General features: G+C 50.4%; 2 protein-coding genes across 2 annotated transcripts; both read right to left on the bottom strand.

Moving 5' to 3' along the window:
• Window positions 1-3,440: 3,440 nt before the first annotated feature.
• Window positions 3,441-4,217, bottom strand: LOC307075518 (growth arrest-specific protein 1; the record flags this gene model as incomplete). The annotated part of the gene is made up of 1 exon (XM_079736132.1): window positions 3,441-4,217. The coding sequence occupies one exon, from the start codon at window positions 4,215-4,217 to the stop codon at window positions 3,441-3,443; it is 777 nt and encodes a 258-aa protein (XP_079592258.1).
• Window positions 4,218-8,457: 4,240 nt separating this feature from the next.
• On the bottom strand, window positions 8,458-14,399 carry cplx3b (complexin 3b; the record flags this gene model as incomplete). The annotated part of the gene is made up of 3 exons (XM_079736915.1): window positions 8,458-8,682; window positions 9,282-9,369; window positions 14,239-14,399. The coding sequence occupies 3 exons, from the start codon at window positions 14,397-14,399 to the stop codon at window positions 8,458-8,460; spliced, it is 474 nt and encodes a 157-aa protein (XP_079593041.1).
• Between the last annotated feature and the right edge of the window lie 4,306 nt (window positions 14,400-18,705).

Genomic DNA, 18,705 nt, shown 5'->3' with positions numbered 1-18,705 from the left:
GGCGCGGCGCGAGGCTCCCTTTGTGAATGGAACATTGTGCGGCCGGGGCTGCAGACGCTCCTCCGCAAATCCCCGTGTCATTCCCACTTTACTGGTTGGGCACTGGAGGGCTGGGGGAGAGGGGGGGCTAGGGGTTTGTTCCAAAGGAACGTTGAATAAAGATAATTTAGAAAATGGGCTCCAGCACAGTGCTGCCTCTGTAGCCGCCCCCCGCCCCCCAACCCCAGACCGCTCGGCTCATGTTTGTTTTGATTTGGTTCCCAGAAGCGGGTGGGGGTATTTGGAGGGGGGGGGTTTGATGGGAGGGAGGTGGAGATGGAGGCAGTGGAGGTTTCTAACTCCAACCAACAACTACAGTAAAGCACAACTTAGACGACCACTGTAGCCTGGGACAAATCTTTTATTTACTTCTTGCCCACATAAAACAGAGAAAAATACCCTTTGGGGTGTGTGTGTGTATGCGTGTGTGTGTTTCTCAGCAGCACTTTCAAGCTTTCAACTGAAGTGTGTTGTAAGTTAAAAAAGTCTCTCTTTTGCACTCTCTTATTTTGTTTCACAATTGAAATTGAAAATGCAGTGGAAAACATTCCTGTGGTCGTGGAGAGAGACAGTCAAGTCAGAGACGTCTGAAAATGGCATCTACGTTCCCTAGGGAATACGAAAGTCATACCAAAATAATTTGTTAATGGCATGACAATTTTTGCATATATTAGAGCGCACTGGTGTACTTTGGGTTGAAACATGGACAGAGGAATGGCCCCATACTGATCTGGACCAGCCATAGAACCGTCTTCATAGAACCATCTTCATAGAACTTTATAGAACCGTCTTCATAGATCTTTATAGAACCGTCTTCATACAACTTCATAGAACCGTCTTCATTCTGTCCTACTGAGTGTAACTAACAGAGGACCATTTAAGTTACTGAACCAAATCAAACTGATCAAATAATGAATGCTGATTATTATTGCAATACAATTACAATTCAAACAAACATACAATATTTTTATACACAAAAATACTTGTTAACACAATTAGGTTAACAATATCAAGCTTTGGGAACCAAGCAGGAAAATGGGCCAAACTCCGAGCGTAAAACCGAAATCAAAACACCAGGTGTGAACTCTGCACCAGCCGGGCACTAAAGCCAACCGACTCCAACTCAAGACACCCCGCTTTACGGTTTGCTAATGACTCGTAAATACTTTGGCAAATAATGAGTAAACCACAGTTGAAGTCCTTGGCAGGGAGGAGGAAAGACAAGCAGCCAACTCTACTGCATGCAGTGGCTTCCACTGAACGTATGAAATATAAACATTATGACAGGTCTCTGCCCTAGGAATGAGTGGAGGATCCTTCGACCCGCGGGTGGGACTGTATCTCACCAACATCTCTGTGGAAGTCAATGAGGATGTGTTCCGGAGTGGAGAGCTGAAATTCCTGCCAGAGTTTAGGTTACACATTTAATCCCTTAGGTATAACACAATAGCAGCATTATGACCGAAACAGGCGGGCAGAGAGAGAGAGAATAGAACACTTTTAGGATGCCAAGTGGACGTTAATGAAGCCGTTTCTTCCAGTTTGCTCCATCACAATGAACCCTCCCTATCTACAGTAGTAAGGTTTCACAACTTGTTCACTTAGAAAGTTAATCTGCTTAAAGTCTCATCTCCCTTTGTCATTCCTAAGGTCAACTCTGTGTTTCTGTAAAGGCTGGTTATGTACATTAGAGAAACAAACTATAACAGTTCAAAAACAGTTTATTACAAAAACAACAAATGCATACAGAGGAGATTGCTCTGGCGTTTTCTCAGCATCGAGATGAAACACGGAGTTACTTAGGGACCTTGTGTATAAAATCAGACTGGTAATAGAATGTGCTATTGTATTAACTTGAACATTAAAGTAAACACGACGTACAGCATATAAGTGTGATATACATACATTCACCAATCTCTACCTTCATAATTTAACAAATATCAACAAGTTCCCTTTAATTAACCGCTAGATGTTCACACACTGAAATAAACATTCATGAGCTTCATAAGAAAATAGAGATTAGTTTAGAGACACTTGAAAGACAGGAAACATGCTTCTTTACTACGGATCAGAGGAACAGAATGCCTTCTTTTGTTTCACTGTGGGTGAGCTTGGAAAGAGGACAGGTCTATCTTTCCAATAGGAAGTCAATGAGGAGTTTACTATTGCTGAGGTTCCCATGAGCAAGGCACTTCACTATAATAAGGCAGTGGTCGACGGTTGAAAATTCTGGCATGAAGATATAAACAGGGGCAGAGAGGAAAACTCTGCAAAAGTAGATATTACTAATGGACCATCACACAGGATAGTTTACAAAGTATTCAACAAATGCTGAGCCAGCCTTCTGAATCGCCCTGAAACTTAAACACTTTCCGTGAAGTCGCTCCTACAAACAACATGAAGTACATGCCAAAGCGTGATACGTTATTACAAACACATTCAGTGAACAGTATTCAGCTCCTGCTGCTATGGAGTCCAATGTTTCTGTGTCTCAAACACGGACCTGGTTCATGTGTTCACACGCAGCTCACTATGAAACGGGAACCCTTTCCTACATTCTTATGGAAGGGCCACTTGAGTAGAAAGCCGTCTTCCTGGCCGTGTGTGAGGTATTTCCTTCGTATTGTATAATAGTCCATCTTGTTGCCGTGTGCACTTTGTGAACTAGACAAAGCTCCATAAATATCTACGGAGGGTGAGTACCCCACGGGGGGGGGGGGGGGACCCCATCAGGGGGACCCTTGGAGGGGAGGTGTGTGTGTGTGACGGGTGCTAGGGTGCTAAAAGATCAATAAAAACATGTCATCCAGGGAGACAGGGCAGCGAGAGGCACTGGCGCTCATTGAAGGCGCTGATCACAGAGCCTTGTTTGTCCTGCTGGCCCTTTGACACAGATATCTGAAGTGTGGTCTACAAAGCGGGGGCCGAGACGGAGTGGAGAGCAAACACTGAGCGGCCGCCGGCCCCCCTTGTTTGTTTTTAGTCTTAATAAAGCCACACTCCAAGGGCCATTGAGACCTAGCTAAACAAACTGCTGGGCTGTTTAGGTGACGGTAAACACACCGAAACACTGATGACCAGGGGCCCGGGCAGCAGCGCCGCGGGGCCCCCGGAACACAGTCCAGCTCTGAGGTTCGGGCGCCGGCGGGCACCTCATCAACCATGACACCAGACTGACACCCCCGGTCGTTTCTCGAGGGAATAGAAGCTAAAGCGTCCGCTTGTACAACGATCCGTCCGCACAGAAGATCTGTCGTCTCTAAGGGCCGTGAAGAGCTCCTTCGTTTGCTCCATTACATATTCAAAGTCCAGGGGGGGGTCCGGCAGTCTGCTCCCCACCATCCCCCTGCTGCCCGTCTAGGTCAGGGAACCCCTCCATCCACCGTTGCATCCAGGGGCCCTCAAACTAGTATTCGAGCCAGGGGCCAGTACAACAACGGCAGACAGAAGGCCAGCCGCCCGGCCCCTGAGTGGGGGTCCGGGTACTCGTCTCGGTCGTTCTTAGTGTCGTAGTCCTCGTCCTCGTACAGGTCGTCCAGCTCGGGCTGCTCCGAGTGGGCGCCGTGGTCCCCGAGGGAGCACAGCTTGCTCATGTTCTCCTTGACCACCTCGCAGAAGGGCCTCTCCACGCCGTCGCACACGCAGCGGTTGAGCAGCGCGCCGTTGGGGATGAAGAGCATCTGCTGGATGGTGGCCTTGCAGCGCGACGAGCACTTGCGGCCGTTGAAGAGCTGGCCGCAGTAGGACAGGTAGGCGGTCAGCGAGGAGTGGCAGCTGCCGTCCTCCTCGCAGCGCTGCCGGGCCTCGGTGCAGCCGATGCCGCCCGCGTCGCCCGGGTGGCGGCGGGGCAGGCAGGGCTCGATGGCCTGCTTGGCCCGGACGCACTCGTGGTCCTGGGCGCAGTCGCAGGCCTCCAGGTCCGGCCCGGTGCGGGTGTGGTTCAGCCGGATCAGGGCGCTGATGCAGTGGCTCGGGCACTGCCTCCGCGTGCCCCTGAGGTTCCCCTCGCACGCCGCCTGGTACTGACCGTAGGCCAGGTGGCACGCCGGCTCGTCCTGGCACCGCACGATGGCCTGCCAGCAGATGAGCTGGGCGTCCACCACCACCTCCACCACCAGCAGCACAACCAGGAGCTTCACCCACAGGAGCAGCGCCACGGCGCTACACCCACATTTCATGCTGTCGGACTGAGGTTCTAGCTGCGTGACGCGCGCCTGGACCCCCGCAGAGATGGGCTCATTGTGTGACTAGGAGTTCCACTATGTGTTAATTCGTGTCCCGCTCGCACCCCTCATTATAATCCAATGGGCTCACGGCTCCGATCAGGCGCTTCCCGTTACTTTGCAAGTTCAAAAAAAGTTTAGCGAACCTGGGAAAACTTATTCCGAAAAGGAAGTTGGACTCCTGTCCCGTGGAAAGCCGCTTCCGTGGAGTGTGTCCTCTCTTCGGTGGAGAGAGGGCGTCCTCTGTTCAGAGTGTCCCCGCCTCAGTGAGCACTGTCCCGGGCTCCTCCATGTCCAACAGCCCCCGGTCCACCGCTGACACGCATTCTTTGCAAAGTTACCGTCCACGTCTCCGTTCGTAAACGCGTAGTCATCCTCCCGGCTGTGGGATCCCGGACGGGTTTCACGGTTTCCTCCGTGTCGGACCCGAACGTCCCTGCGCGTATTCCGTGGATTCTTACGGTCTGAGCTGTTGGTCTGTCCGGCTTCTCCCGCTATGTGCCTTTGTCCCTCCTGCAGTTACGCTTCACGCTCCGTGGAGCATTTCCCCACAGTACCCCTCCTCCTGCAGAAACACAGAAAGGAAAGTTCTCCTCCCCCTCTCTTAGTTAGAATACGGGCCTCCCATTGGTCCACACCCGGGATTCAGCCGCAGGACCCATTTCTATAGCAACATGTTTTTTTTTTCTGGCAATATCACACGGTATATGATGAGATGCACGAGATGTTTATATGGTTGGGTGTACGAATCCCGGGGTGTGTGTGTGTGTGTGTGGTCCGGGCAGTTTACTGTCCTATCTGCTCAGGAGCCGTCAGAACACATTCCAATGCGAGGAGATCACATCTGCAGACCGCTGCTCCCCGTCTCTCCCCGTCTCTCTCTGGACTAGTCCCTCTCTTCAGACATCCAGAGCAGGGAGAGACCTGGTGACTTCCCTCTCTAAAGTAGGCTAGTCCCGCTTTCTAGAGATCCAGAGCAGGGAGAGGACTGCAGGGCAACGCGTCCTCCTCCAAGTTCTCCCTAATTGTCGCCCTTTCCTCCGGCGCTGCCCAGCGCTCGTCATTCTGCCGCTTTAAGCCCCGATTGACAGCAGAGAATGGTATTTTCTGGCCCGTTTCACCCCCAATTGTGTGAGATTGGCTATGCAGCGGCCCAGTGTCTCCAAGGCTGGAGATTGTTCACGCACTGGGGCCTATCAATGGAGAGAGGTTTCAGCATCAATGTATTTTACAGCTCTCCCCTTTCACTCCACACTTGAGAACTCCCAATAGGCCGGGCTCCCCGCATTGAGATGGTAACGACCCGGGTGGGGGAGGGGGGATGGGCGGGTTTTTCAGGCTGTCTCAAGATTTTTGCAAAGTTGTTTCAGGCCTGCAGCCGTACACACAGCAGAGGACCAGTGGTGGACCACCTTACCGAACCTGATGGACAGACGAACTATCTACTATCTATCTACTATATGCCTGTCTGTTTGTCTGTCCCTTTTTCTGTCTGTCTGTCGCTTTGTTTGTCCGTCCATCCATCACACACACACACACACACACACACACACACACACACACACACACATACACACACACACACACACACACACACACACATACACACACGAACACACACACACACACACACACACCCCCCCCCCCCCCCCCCCCCCCCCCCCCCCCCCACACACACACACACACACACACACACACATATATGGATACAAAACTTTTGGATTTATATTTTTTTTTTCACCTGGTACGACTGGAGTCACATGCACAGCAGTGTTGGTCTTCGTGTGTGTGTTGTAAAAACACCTTATTATAATATTACATACTATACCTTATTATAATAAAACCTCATGTGCATACATTCCACCTTTATCTTTTTTGAATCCTTTTTTCATAACCAAACTAAAACAAACCGGGATTTCCGTCGCTGGTCGTCGTTGGATCAGGTGAGCCCACCTCTTTGGGTCAGATGAGCACACCTCGGCCCTCCGCTCTGCTTCTCGATGGGTGTCTCTGTCTCCCCCTGCTGGTCAGGAGAGTGTAGTGTACCTCTCTACCAAAGAAACCAGAGCAAGAACGACAAGGATTGACATCATCATAAAAATCTGTTTATTATAGCGTCACCGGTCGGCCCCCCGTCGAAAGGACCCCAGCCCGGAGCCGAGAGCAACAGGAAGTAAAACAGACCACTTGACATGGAAAACAAAATGGAGAACACTCGCCGCGCATCAAGGCGGCCATTTTCTCGCTCACAGGACGACAAAGACTCTCTTTAGTAACTAAGTTCATATTCATACACATAGCCGTCGTTCTTGAAGCATTCATAACCCATCGATCTAGTCCCCGTTTATACCCTTTAGCAAACATACAGGCATGGTATTAACGGCCAAACTAGTGATCATTATTGCGCCATGACCTGGGTTTTGGTCCTACAAACATGACATGTTAACATGGCAGACGTGTTCCTGTCACATCTATAGTTGAATAGCAGCACAGACAATGCCAACTCCTCAACATTTTAGGAAGACGTTTTGAAATGATACCATGGCAGAGTTTAGCCCAGCTCAGTCTGCTAGCTACTAGCGGTTGGCTACGAGCTGTTTGTTACTAGTGGTTATCTACTAGCTTTAGCTGTTAGCGTCTAGCTGTTAGATTCAAACTGTTAGCTACTAGCTGTTAGCTTCTAGCTGTTCCTAACAAGCCGTTCGCTACGAGCTGTGCACTACTAGTGGTTAGCTACTAGCTGTGGCTACCAGCTGTTAGCTACCAGCTGTTAGCTACTCACATGACACATGAGCTTTGGTTGGGGCGGGGGGTCAGAAGGAGAGAGTGTTAGCCTCTACATGAACAGCGAGGATGAAGTTAGTGCAAACCGAAGGACTGAAGACTCTAGACCACTACAGTAAAGCACAGAGGGAGTGGACTGTACACGACGGTATAAGACACCAATATTAACACCAAGACAGCCTTGTGTTAGAATACCTCGACGAGAATACCAAGAACACGCAGCAGTACACTTCTACGATAAGACAGCGATCACGCTCGGCCAAGGGTTGGTGTTTCATAGACAGCACTCGACATGTCACATTGTCTCCACAACAAGACACCAGCACAACACAGCACCACTGAGACGGAGAGAGCGAGCGAGAGGGAGAGAGAGAGAGAGAGAGAGAGAGAGAGAGTGAGAGATAGGTCAATGAGAGGCAGGGTCGAGGGATGAGGTCACAGAGAGGTCCACTGGACTCATGGTTGTGTGTGTGTGTGTATGTGTGTGTGTGTGTGTTAGTCTGTGTGTGTGTGTGTGTGTGTGTGTGTGTGTGTGTGTGTGTGTGTGTGTGTGTGTGTTTGTGTGTGTGTGTGTGTGTGTGTGTGTAGAGGGGCGAGGGGGGACAGGGCCTCAGTCCAGTGAGCTGATGAGCTCAGGATTGATGGAGATGAACTCACTCTCCACAGACTGTTCCTCTATGGCATCTCCTGTGTGTTTTAATGTGTTCAGTAAAAGGCTTTGGCGTATGGCTTCTAAAGCATCTGTCCTTTGTGTCAGTTCCTGTACCGCAAGACACGGACACACGTCTTGTATTGCTATTTCTGATTACAGTCAGTTTGAAAAAGTTATTGTTAGAAAGCTTGCTGCACTTTATCGGTTAAAACGTCAAATATGTGTCCGTCCAAAGTTTTCTGTGTCGCTAACGTAAAGTCACGTTCAGGAAATAAATACTCACACATTTTGCCCACGATACTGTAAGATATGTACCTTGCATATATAATAACACGGTTAATGTAAGGAACAGAGACAGAGGCAGACAATGGAAGTAAGTGGGAGTGGGAGAGAGAGAGACAGGATCAATAAGAGAGAGAAGGAGAGAGACAGAGAGAAAGAGAAAGAGAGACAGAGAGAGACAGAGAGAGTGAGAGACAGGCTCAATAAGAGAGAGAGGGAGAGACACAGAGAGACAGAGAGAGAGAGAGAAACAGAGAGAGAGAGAGAGAGACACAGAGAGACAGAGAGAGACAGAGAGACAGACAGAGAGTCAGAGGGAGACAGTGAGAGCGTGAGAGAGAAAAAGACTAGAGAGAGAGAGAGAGTGTCTAGAGAGAGATAGAGAGAAGAAGAGAGAGCCTAGAGATGGAGAGAGAGAGTCTAGAGATAGAGAGCGAGAGAGAGCAAGCGAGAGCGAAAGTGTAGCCTGTGTCCGGATCACATCAGGCTGCAGTTCTCTGTCTGCTTCTTGAGGTCCTCCAGTGTGGCCTGGGCCTTGTCCTTCAGCTGGTCCATGTCCACATTCTGGATGCTGGTGAGCTGGCCCAGCACCGACGTCTTGCTCTCCTCCTCCTGGTTGTCCTGGGCGATCATCTTGGCCAGCTCCGTGGGCAACTCCACGTCGTCCCCGGCCTGCTGGATCTGAGTCTCATCCAGCTCGTTCTACACACACACCAGCATGCACATGCACACACATACACACATGCACATACACACACGTACACGCATGCACACATACACGTATAAAGACACATATGCACACTCACGCACATACACACATGCACAATCATGCACAAACACACACACGTACACCCATAAACACACACATGCATGCACGCACACACGCACACACACACACACACACACACACACACACACACACACGCACACACACACACACACACACACATTCACCGGCACCCATAAACACACACACCCACACACCCACGTCAGCAAACCAACATACAGGCACACACACATACCCAATCAGACATGCACACACACATACAATCATGCAGGCACGTGCACGTGAAAACATAACAAGCACACACACAGCCACACACACACACACCCCCATTCCCACACACCCCCACACCCACACATAGGATAGGATGTGTTAAGTTATTGTATCACTACGTGGTGGTGTGAATACTGTGCAGCAGCCTCTAATAATGCGTTCTCCTCTGCACTGAGACGGACTCCCTCCCTGGGCTCCAGCTCCCCGGGCTCCAGCTCCCCGGGCTCCAGCTCCCCGGGCTCACCTTGGGTAGCCGGTACTTGTCCCTGAAGTGGCTGCGGACCGTGGCTCGCTCCGCTTTCTTCTGGGCAAAATTCGCCTCCCGCTCCTGCCTGAAGGAGAAGGAGAATGATATGAACGTTTGCGATACTCCAGGAGCTTCAAAGTATGCGTGTTTATATAATCGTGGTTTCTGACCAAAGCCTCTTAGCAACAGCTCCATTCTATCATCTGTCCACCTCTTCAGTTAAGACGGCTTTAATTGTCAAAATACTTGCTCCTCAAGTTCCACACTTATCAGGGATGAGACGTTAGTCAGACACCTCCAAAGCTTCAGACGGGACACACCGCGGCCCGTATGTAAATCACTGTACATAAGTCTCCCGGCGGCAGCTAAGTCAATAAGACGCCCGCCTCTCCAGAGTCACGAGGACGCTGGCACTGACGTCACCGGCGGCACGGCGCAGGCCACCCCCGTCACCAGCCCGCCAGGGGGGGGCGAGGTCATATTCAGCTTATTGAAGACGGCGCGCTTCTCTTCAACATCCCCCGTCCAGGCAAAGCTGAGCCAACAGGCATGGAGGAGAAGCGCTGGTGGGGGTGGTGGTGGTGGGGGTGGGGGTGATCGTGTTTGTGGTGGTGGTGGTGGTGGTGGAGCCTGGGGAGGGATGCAAGGCCTGGAAGGAAGCAAGGCTTGGCTCTGCTACTGTTGCCATGGCCGCTGATGCAGGACGATCCAACGTCACCTGACCCCTGGGAGATGCAGGCAGGGGCCAGTGGCCTACTAACCGGCCAGCAGTGTTTCAGGTTCAGTCAAAGTCCGTCCCCTGGTTTTTGCTCCAATTACACATAGAGAAGTTTCTGATTTGAGTCATCAGTGCCTCAAATTGGGGACCTGTTTTGCTAATAAGCTAATCCTGTTTGTTGGATTTAAATATAGAGGGAATCTGCAGGTTGCATATCTTCCTCATGCAGATCACTTCCTGACATTGACCTCGACAGCTGTGCTCATGCACTGGTTTCTCTCCTTCCTCAACCCTCATACCTCAGCAGTCAGGCCTGTTCAAAAGGCATTCGTTTCTACCCCTCTTATGCACTTATTGTATGTTGTACGTCCTTGCACTTAAAAATAGTACTAAGCATTGTGTAGCATCTCATCCTACCTATCTCTGTTGTGTAAGGGGAATGGGTTAACCTAGCGATTGTTATTGCTTGGCACTTGGTTCTGTTAACATCCTTACTGTACCTACAGCGATATATTGTTGTTTCTCTTCTTCGGACAAATGTACTTCGTAAGTCGTAAGTCGCTTTGAATAAAAGCGTCTGCTAAACGCCCTAAATGTTAAATGTACTTGAATGCCTGTCATGATTTGTATGTTCTTACTTCAGTGACCAAATGTACACTAGCAGTGGCTGTTCCTGGATCTGTAGCGGATCTTAATGATTGTTTTTGCATCTAACGCTTGTGAATAGCATTGTAACGGCATGCCCGTTTCTTTGTATTTACATAAGCTGTGTGTTTGTCTTTAATTGATCATCTCTGCAGAGGAAACCACTGCTGTTTAGGAATAACACCGAATGATTCAGTGGGTTATGACAGGCCGGACTCATACGTCGTCTTGTCCCGGGTCTGTCTGCTGACGTTCCCCAGGGAGACTGAAGATAAACACGCAGCTCTGAGTGAAACAAAATGGTTGAGTCCTGCCCTAGCACCGGTCTTACACACGATGCTGGCCAGATCTCAACAGCACACAGGGATTACTTATCATTTAATACTCATCCTGTATGCCTCAGTATGGTCTGTCTGCAGAGTTTAGCCAAGCTGTTTGATACAGATTAGTTGTTAATACATTTGTTTATATCAGGCTGGACATGATGTAAACTCAAGACAAGACACGCTGTTGTGCATACGCAGCGAGGAATGCAGGGTATAATATCCTTGTCAAACAACTATTATCTGTAACACAAGAGTGAAACAGTATCTACCACTGATAATTCGACATTCCCCAAACTCATGCTCCTGAAACCGCACATTCTGAGCAATCTTTGCGGAAATTAAAGTAAACAGACAAAGCACAACACTATGCAGGGATTAAATCTGTTATTCTGACTTCAACAGAAATTAAATACACATCTAATGAGAGGGAGGGAGACCATGGAAAAAAATGAGCAGAATCAGTGTTTGTTTGAAACCACTCGCGACCCAGGACTACAGTCCTGCTGCCACTCCTCCAGCAGGGGACAGCAAACGGGCCTCTGCGTCAGACGTCCCCGACCAACAGCGACCGCGTATTCGCGTATGTAACAGAGTCGTCCGCGGGAGAATATCCTCGAGAATATCCCTCACATGAATTAAGGCTTAATGAGATGGCACTTATCCGCATGGTCAAACCACTAACTTCTTGACGAGCCGGCGGCCGAAGCTTGCACTTTGTGACATCAACCCAAATAGGATTAGAAACAACTGCACCAAGAAAGCTGACATTGTGATTAGCAGCGCATACAAATATGTTATTACCAGAATAAAGGATATTATCCTGAAACTGAAAGACATTGTGTGTGAGTGTAAGTGTATGTGTGTGTGTGAGTGGGTGTGTGAGTGTGTGTCTGCATGTGTGACGTGATTAGGTTTTACTCTGTTGAACCCGAGAGGTCAGGAGAAGGTCACACTTCAACATGGAGCCTCTGTCTGCATGTAGCCCAGCTCACAAGCTCTACTGCCCAACGCAGGGCCCTATCCCTGGGCCCACTGCCTAACCCAGCCCCCTGGGTCGGGCATACGCCCGACCCAGGGGGCCCCTCACAGGGCAGTCCTCGCTGCTGTCAACCCGGGACCAGAGCTGCTGGGCTGCAGGGGCCGTGGCCTCTGAGTGCCCCAGCCCCCGTACCCCCTCGCCCCTTCACACACACACACAAAGATACACACACACATACACACACAAACACACACATACATAAAGATACATACACGCACCCACACACATACAGAATGATACACACACACATACATACATTCACACACACACACACACACACACATACACAAAACACACACACACACACACAACACACACACACACACACACACACACACACATGCACATGCATGGGTGATGACCGGGGGGGCCACCATGTAGGGGGGCTAGGGTGTTGAGAGGCATCGTTTGAAATGACTGCATGTGACATGTTGTTCCACACACCCCTGAGTCGTATAATCCCTAGTTGCGTGTGTGTGTGCATGTGTATGTGCATGTGTATGTGTATGTGTGTGTGGGTCTCTGTGTGTGTGTGTGTGTGTGTGTGTGTGTGTGTGTTTGTGTGTGTTTGTGTGTGCGTTTGTGTGTGTTTGTGTGTGTGTGTGTGTGTTTGTGTGTGTGTGTGTGTGTGTGTGTGTGTGTGTGTGTGTGTGTGTGTGTGTTTGTGTGTGTGTGTGTGGGTGATGTATGTTTTGCTGTGCATCGCCTCTGCCTAATAAGCCGTGTTCTCTGAAGGTCAGCGCATGACGCTGCGATGAGGCAGAGGTCGGGGAGCAGAACCCTCTACAGGACTGTCTAACCCGGGTTGTCTCCGAGTTAGACAGTGCCTCACACAGAGGGAGGGTTTGGGTCCGGACTCCAACGCCGTGGACCAGGAGGGTCTGAGAACGAGAGGTAGCGAGCTAGAGGTGATTCATTCACGTAGCTTCACATTCTACGCAACAGTGTCCACATCCTGTTCCGACAGCTGAAAATAACAAGTCCAGGGCGGCACGTGGGGAGGCATGTGGGTCAGAAGGTATTGGATTGGCTGGCAACAGAAATGTTGCTAGTTCGGATCCCGGCTCCCCCTAGCTGAGTGTCGAGGTGTCCCTGAGCGAGACACCTCACCCTGACTGCTCCTGACGAGCTGGCTGTCGCCGTGCATAGTCGACTCCGCCGTCGGTGTGTGAATGTGTGCATGAATGGGTGAATGTTTGGCAATATTGAAGAGCGTTTTGAGTGGCCACTGGGTTAGACAAGCACGGTTTACATGCAGTCCGTTTACCATTTTACAGTTCACCCAAATGGTCAAAACGATTCAAAATGTGTTACTCAGTCTGAGGTCCAATGAGCATCAGTGGTTCCGGGGCAGACAGAGGGAACATGACATTCGAACCTGGATTCCCGCAGTGAGGGTCACATCACACCAGCACGCGCTGAGCGCCGTCTTGTGTTCGCGCTGTCGGCCGTGCGACCTTGTGGTCCTAGCTGTCACTGGAGGCCTGCGCCGTGACTACACAGGGAGGAGGAGTTCCTTTACTATGCAAAGCAACGACACAACCATTTTAATATAACTATCTGGGCGGCTTAGCTCAGGATGTAGAGTGGGTTGACTTTTAACCGGAAGGTTGCTAGATCGATCCCTGCTCTTGTCCCTAAGCAAGGCACCTCACCCTTACTTCTCACCTTGCATTTGTGTCAATCTGTATGAATCGTTGTAAGTCGCTTTGGATAAAGGCGTCTGCTAAATGCTCTAAAAGTAAATGTAACTAAGCGTATACTGCACGACCTAATTAATGACCTAACCATACGGCTCACGGAGTGCAGAGTGTAACTGAACAGACACATCAGGGTAACATTTTCCCCCCTAATTAAAGGTGAACACATTCGGAGGAGCGAAACGCACGAGAGGACCGATGCTCCCTGGGCGATGGAAGCAGCTGCGCGCCGCGCGGCGCGCGCTGTTTTACGCATGACTGGGGAAGGGCTTCGCGCTGCATAGGAGCCAAACGCACGAGAGGAGCGCCGCTCTCTGGGCGCTTCACCACTGATGCGTAAAACAGCGCGCGGCGCGCGGCGCTTCACCAGTCATGCGTAAAACAGCGCATGGCGCACGGGGAGCTGGACGGAGCCCGTGCCCGATATGGCGCGAATCATGTTTATACGACTCTCTACTCATCACGAGCCCCAACACGTCCCCGTGCATGCGTAACGACTCGGTAAGACGTATAGTTGGTTTCTTACTTCTCCTCCTCCAACTGTTGCTGGTACTGCTCGAACTCCTCCTGCGTCATGCCCTGCGCGGCGGCTTCGGTCTTCTCCCCCCCTTCCGCCTTCTCCTCCGTCAGCCCGCCGGTCAGGGTCTTCAGCTGCCCCCCCACCATGCTCTTAACCATGAACGCCATCGTTCTTCTCCCTCGCGGCCGAGTGGGCTCCTGGAACCCGGTTAAGGTTTGACGCGCTCCGTGCGTAAAAGTGGTAAACCGTCCGAGGTTCCCTCCAAATTGGGTTCAAACTATGTCGTTGGAAGTCTCACTTAAAACCATGTCACTTTATAGTTCACCCTGAGTAGAAGTATAACCGGTAAAGGGTCTGATTCCCGCCAGGAGTTTCAGCACCACTGGCCACGGACAGCGCTGCCTCGTGAATGACGCTCGCGCTAACGGACGGCGCTGCACGAGGATGAGTCAACAAGTTCCGCTACTCACTCGACCAATCATCGTGTTTCTGTCCCCAGCTCACCACTCCCTCCTCCCCCTCCCGCAGACCATAGGAGGTGGAGAGCGCGCGCACTCCTCACGATGCGCGCGGGGGGCACCACGGGCATCACGGCGTCCCGTGATTCGTCTGATTAGAATTCGCGCTGAGACAGACGCTCGAGCCCGGCAGGAGCGGACACACTGGACACGTGACTTAAGATACGATCTCTTTCTTGCGTCGTCCCCCCTCAAAAATGGCTGAATGTGTCAGCGGTCTTCCAGTTACATACACTCCCATCCTGATTATCGTCTCAATTCGGTTATGCACGATTTGTTTCCTCCCCGGGCATCAAACACGCGTCACTCAGACAAACAGTAACCAGAACCAACGCGCACGATAAATTGGGAATTTGTAAGTTAACCAATAATGATAGAAAGCCAAATATTGGATCTCTAGCCCTTTCTCTCTCTCTCTCTCTCTCTCTCTCTCTCTCTCTCTCTCTCTCTCCTCCTCCTCCTCTCTCTCTCTCTCTCTCTCTCTCTCTCTCTCTCTCTCTCTGGCTTATTCCAAAGCCATGAAGATTCACATTATTAGCCCTCCAGTGTGAATTATAAGTCCTCAACGTGGGCACCCTGAGCCTCCCAGTGGTGTGACAACAAACCTGGCCTAGTTCTGGCTGCCCGGGCGGAGATGTAGCCTGTCGCCCAGCGCCGCGATGCCTCATCGTCTACCTGGGTCACTTCGCATTTAAATCAACATTCTGCTCGGGAACACAACGTGCGGAATAACATGGCGCTGATTGTTGAGGTGTTTACATGTTTGTCAACCTGCCCTGAATGTGGAACACAGGGAGAGGAGAGTGTGTACCGCCACGTGCATGAAGTCTCCTGCATTCCTTTCCTATATTTAATATTGTTTCAGACGCGTAAATGTAAAGCTGAGGATCAGATTTACAATGATACCATAATGAGAATGATGATGATGATGATGATGATGATGATGAGAATAGCCTGAAAAACAATGTAATCTGTATTCTTGAACTTACATTCAAACTCTGAAGGTGGAAGGTAGCCAAGAAGTCATTTATACTCTGTCATTCTAACAAATTCTAACCATTTGATTAATTAAACAAGGTTCCCTTGTACTGGTGTTTGCATCGCTGAAGAGAAGCAATGCACTGTGTACCCGATGCAGAGGTGCAGGTGAACTGATGTCATGGCTTGCAAATCCTTTGCACAGATGTGTATCTATCGGCCCTTCTTGGCTGCAGAATCTCCAAACCTCACAGTAACACTGTCTCACCATAATACCATTGGAGTGGTCACCATATCCCAGTGAAGCTGTTACCCTGTGAATGGAATATTATAAGCATTTTAACTATGTTATATAGAGTCACAGGACAGGCCTTTATGATGGTCAGACATAACTGTTCTGATACACAGCGTCAAGCGTCAATCAAGTTCCATTAGTTGGTATTTGTCTGGTGCTTGGTCCATGGTCCATGGTGCATGGGGAATGGTCCATTGTCCATGGTCCATGGGGCATAGGGCATGGTCCATGGTGCTTGGTGCATGGCGCATGGCACACAGTGCATTGGTCATGGGGCATGATGCATGGGGCATGATGACTGGGGCATGATGCATCATGTGGCGTTGTGGTGGCAGAGAGGTGAGCAACAGAAAGTGGGTCGTGTGATATTTTTGTTTTGATGGTAGAGCTGCTCTGATCGTGCCTTGAGTCAAACATGACAGCACTCCGCTCTTTGCAGCGCTCTGAGTTAGTCACTTCATCTTTACCGCCTGGGAGGGAGAGAGACAGAGAAAGAGGGAGACAGAGAGAGACGGAGACAGAGAGAGGGAGAGGCAGAGAGAGGGAGACAGAGAGAGGGAGAGACAGAGAGAGAGGGAGACAGAGAGAGAGAGACAGAGACAGAGAGAGAGAGAGAGAGAGAGGCAGGGAGAGAGAGAGAGGGAGAGAGAGAACAGAGAGAGAGGGGAGAGAAAGACAGAGATAGAGAGAGAGAGAGCAAAAACATAAGTGTGAAAGTAAGATATATTGAGAGAAGAAAAGATAGAAGAAGAGAGAGGAGGGAGAAAGACAACAAGGGAGAAAGAGAGTGATATAATAAGAGGGACAGAGAGACAGAGGGAGAGGTAATGAGAGAGACATAGAGAAAGAGAGAGAGGGGGGTTTATGTCCTCTGCACACCATGCTCTCTGATCCACAGCAGCCATCCACCTCACCTGTGCATCTCCTGACACCGGATTAGAGTCCCACAATAGCAGGGCTGCCGGGCGGCATTAATATACAGGGTGATGTCGAGCAGAAGGACCTCCGCTCAGCACTAGTGAGTTATGTGATGATATGAAACGGTGTTACGTGTTTGTTTTTTGATGAACCGCTGATAGACAAGTGCTGCAATAGCTAGACTGGTAACCCACCAGCTACGGCACAAACAAAAGCAGGCAGTCAACGCAATACGTCTGTCTTGTTGCGAACGTCTCCTGAGCGCAGCCGGAGGCGAGGAGTAAAGGATTCTGGGATTAATGGGCGTGCAGAGCTGGTGGGACTGTGGTATCTGGCGTAGCAAACTGTGGGGATTCTGTATTTTGAGTAGATTACACTTGTCAAATCTTGGGCTATAATTCGAGCATCCAAAGCTGTCCCCCGGCCGACTGGAACTCCCTCCAGAACCTTCAAACATTGCTTCTACAACCTCCTCAAGTCCACTCTTTTAGTCTAGGAAGGCCCTTGTGTGTCTGCACTCACAGTGAGATGCAAAGCTATCTTTGGGCCACTCATCATGACAAGCGGCATGCAATCATTAAGCCTGGAACAGACGGGGAATCAGGAGGGAAGATAACAGCATAGGTGTGAACATCAGTAGAAGAAGCTCCCGTCTCGATGATGAATGTGTTTATTGATCAGCACAACTCTGGCGCCATCAGCAGATGGATGGATGTGGAGCACTTGATGCCAATGTGCACAAAAAAAGCGTCTGATGCCAAAACAGACAGAGGGGTAACAGCCTATGCTTAACACATTAATAGCAGTAGTGTGAGTGCTGTTTTTCCTTTGGTTCGGCTGACTGGAATTGCTTCCAGCTATTATTGGCCGAAACGTGTGATTACCCAACACCAATGTGACTGTGTAAGCCACAAACATTTTTTTATATTTTATTTATTAATTATTTATATAATCATTATTAATATGATATGTAAAACCCCTCAGATCTGCATCGATGTCCCCGTCCTCGAAATTCACATTCAGCGTCCCAGCTGCTCTATGGGAGCGGGCCTGACTGGGGGGGGGGGGGGGGGGGGGGGGGCCAGGCCAGCATATGGCAGAGAGCACAGCAACCAGGGAGGGGGGCCGGGCGTCCCACAGGGGGCTGCAGGAGGCGCTAAATAACCCCCCAGGTGGGCTCGCTCCCTGTCCGCCCCGCTAACATCTCCCCTCTCCCCATCGTCTACACCCTGGGAAAAAGAAGGTTTACGGTCACGCCGTGCGCGTCTCTAACCTGATGCAGCGAGTGCGTTCTGCGTGACCTACATAGACCGGCACCGCGGGCCCTTTGGTTCTGTTGATCTCATGTGACTTTGATGACATCGTGAGGTCCAGGTGAAGCAGACTCTGTATTTAGAACCTGGCAATGGGACAGAGCCACCGGCAGAGGCAGAGGAGGACGAGGTGACGGTACCGCGTCAAAGAGAGCCCCACACTGAGCCGCAAGGGGAGGTTAGGTAACAGGTTGGGTAACAGGTTAGGTAACCCATAGATCTTTTCTACACTAGTTAAAGGTCTGCTACTGATGTACCACAGCCCAGGTACCGGCTGAACTAGTGAAGATATACTATGCTGACCGGTACAGGTAGCAGACGACCACTAATCAGTGTTACGAGCGAAACCCGTGTTGTTCTACGATGACCCTCTAGGGAACGTATGGGCAGTCTTATCAAAGGCTTCATCTCTCCCTCTCATTCTTTATCTTTCTGTCTTCTTCTTCAACCC

The sequence above is a fragment of the Pollachius pollachius genome, assembly GCF_949987615.1.
Source record: "Pollachius pollachius genome assembly, chromosome: 5".
Lineage (NCBI taxonomy): Eukaryota > Metazoa > Chordata > Actinopteri > Gadiformes > Gadidae > Pollachius > Pollachius pollachius.
The sequence above is the reverse complement of the archived record's forward strand: the minus strand, read 5'-3'. Positions and strand labels throughout refer to the sequence as shown.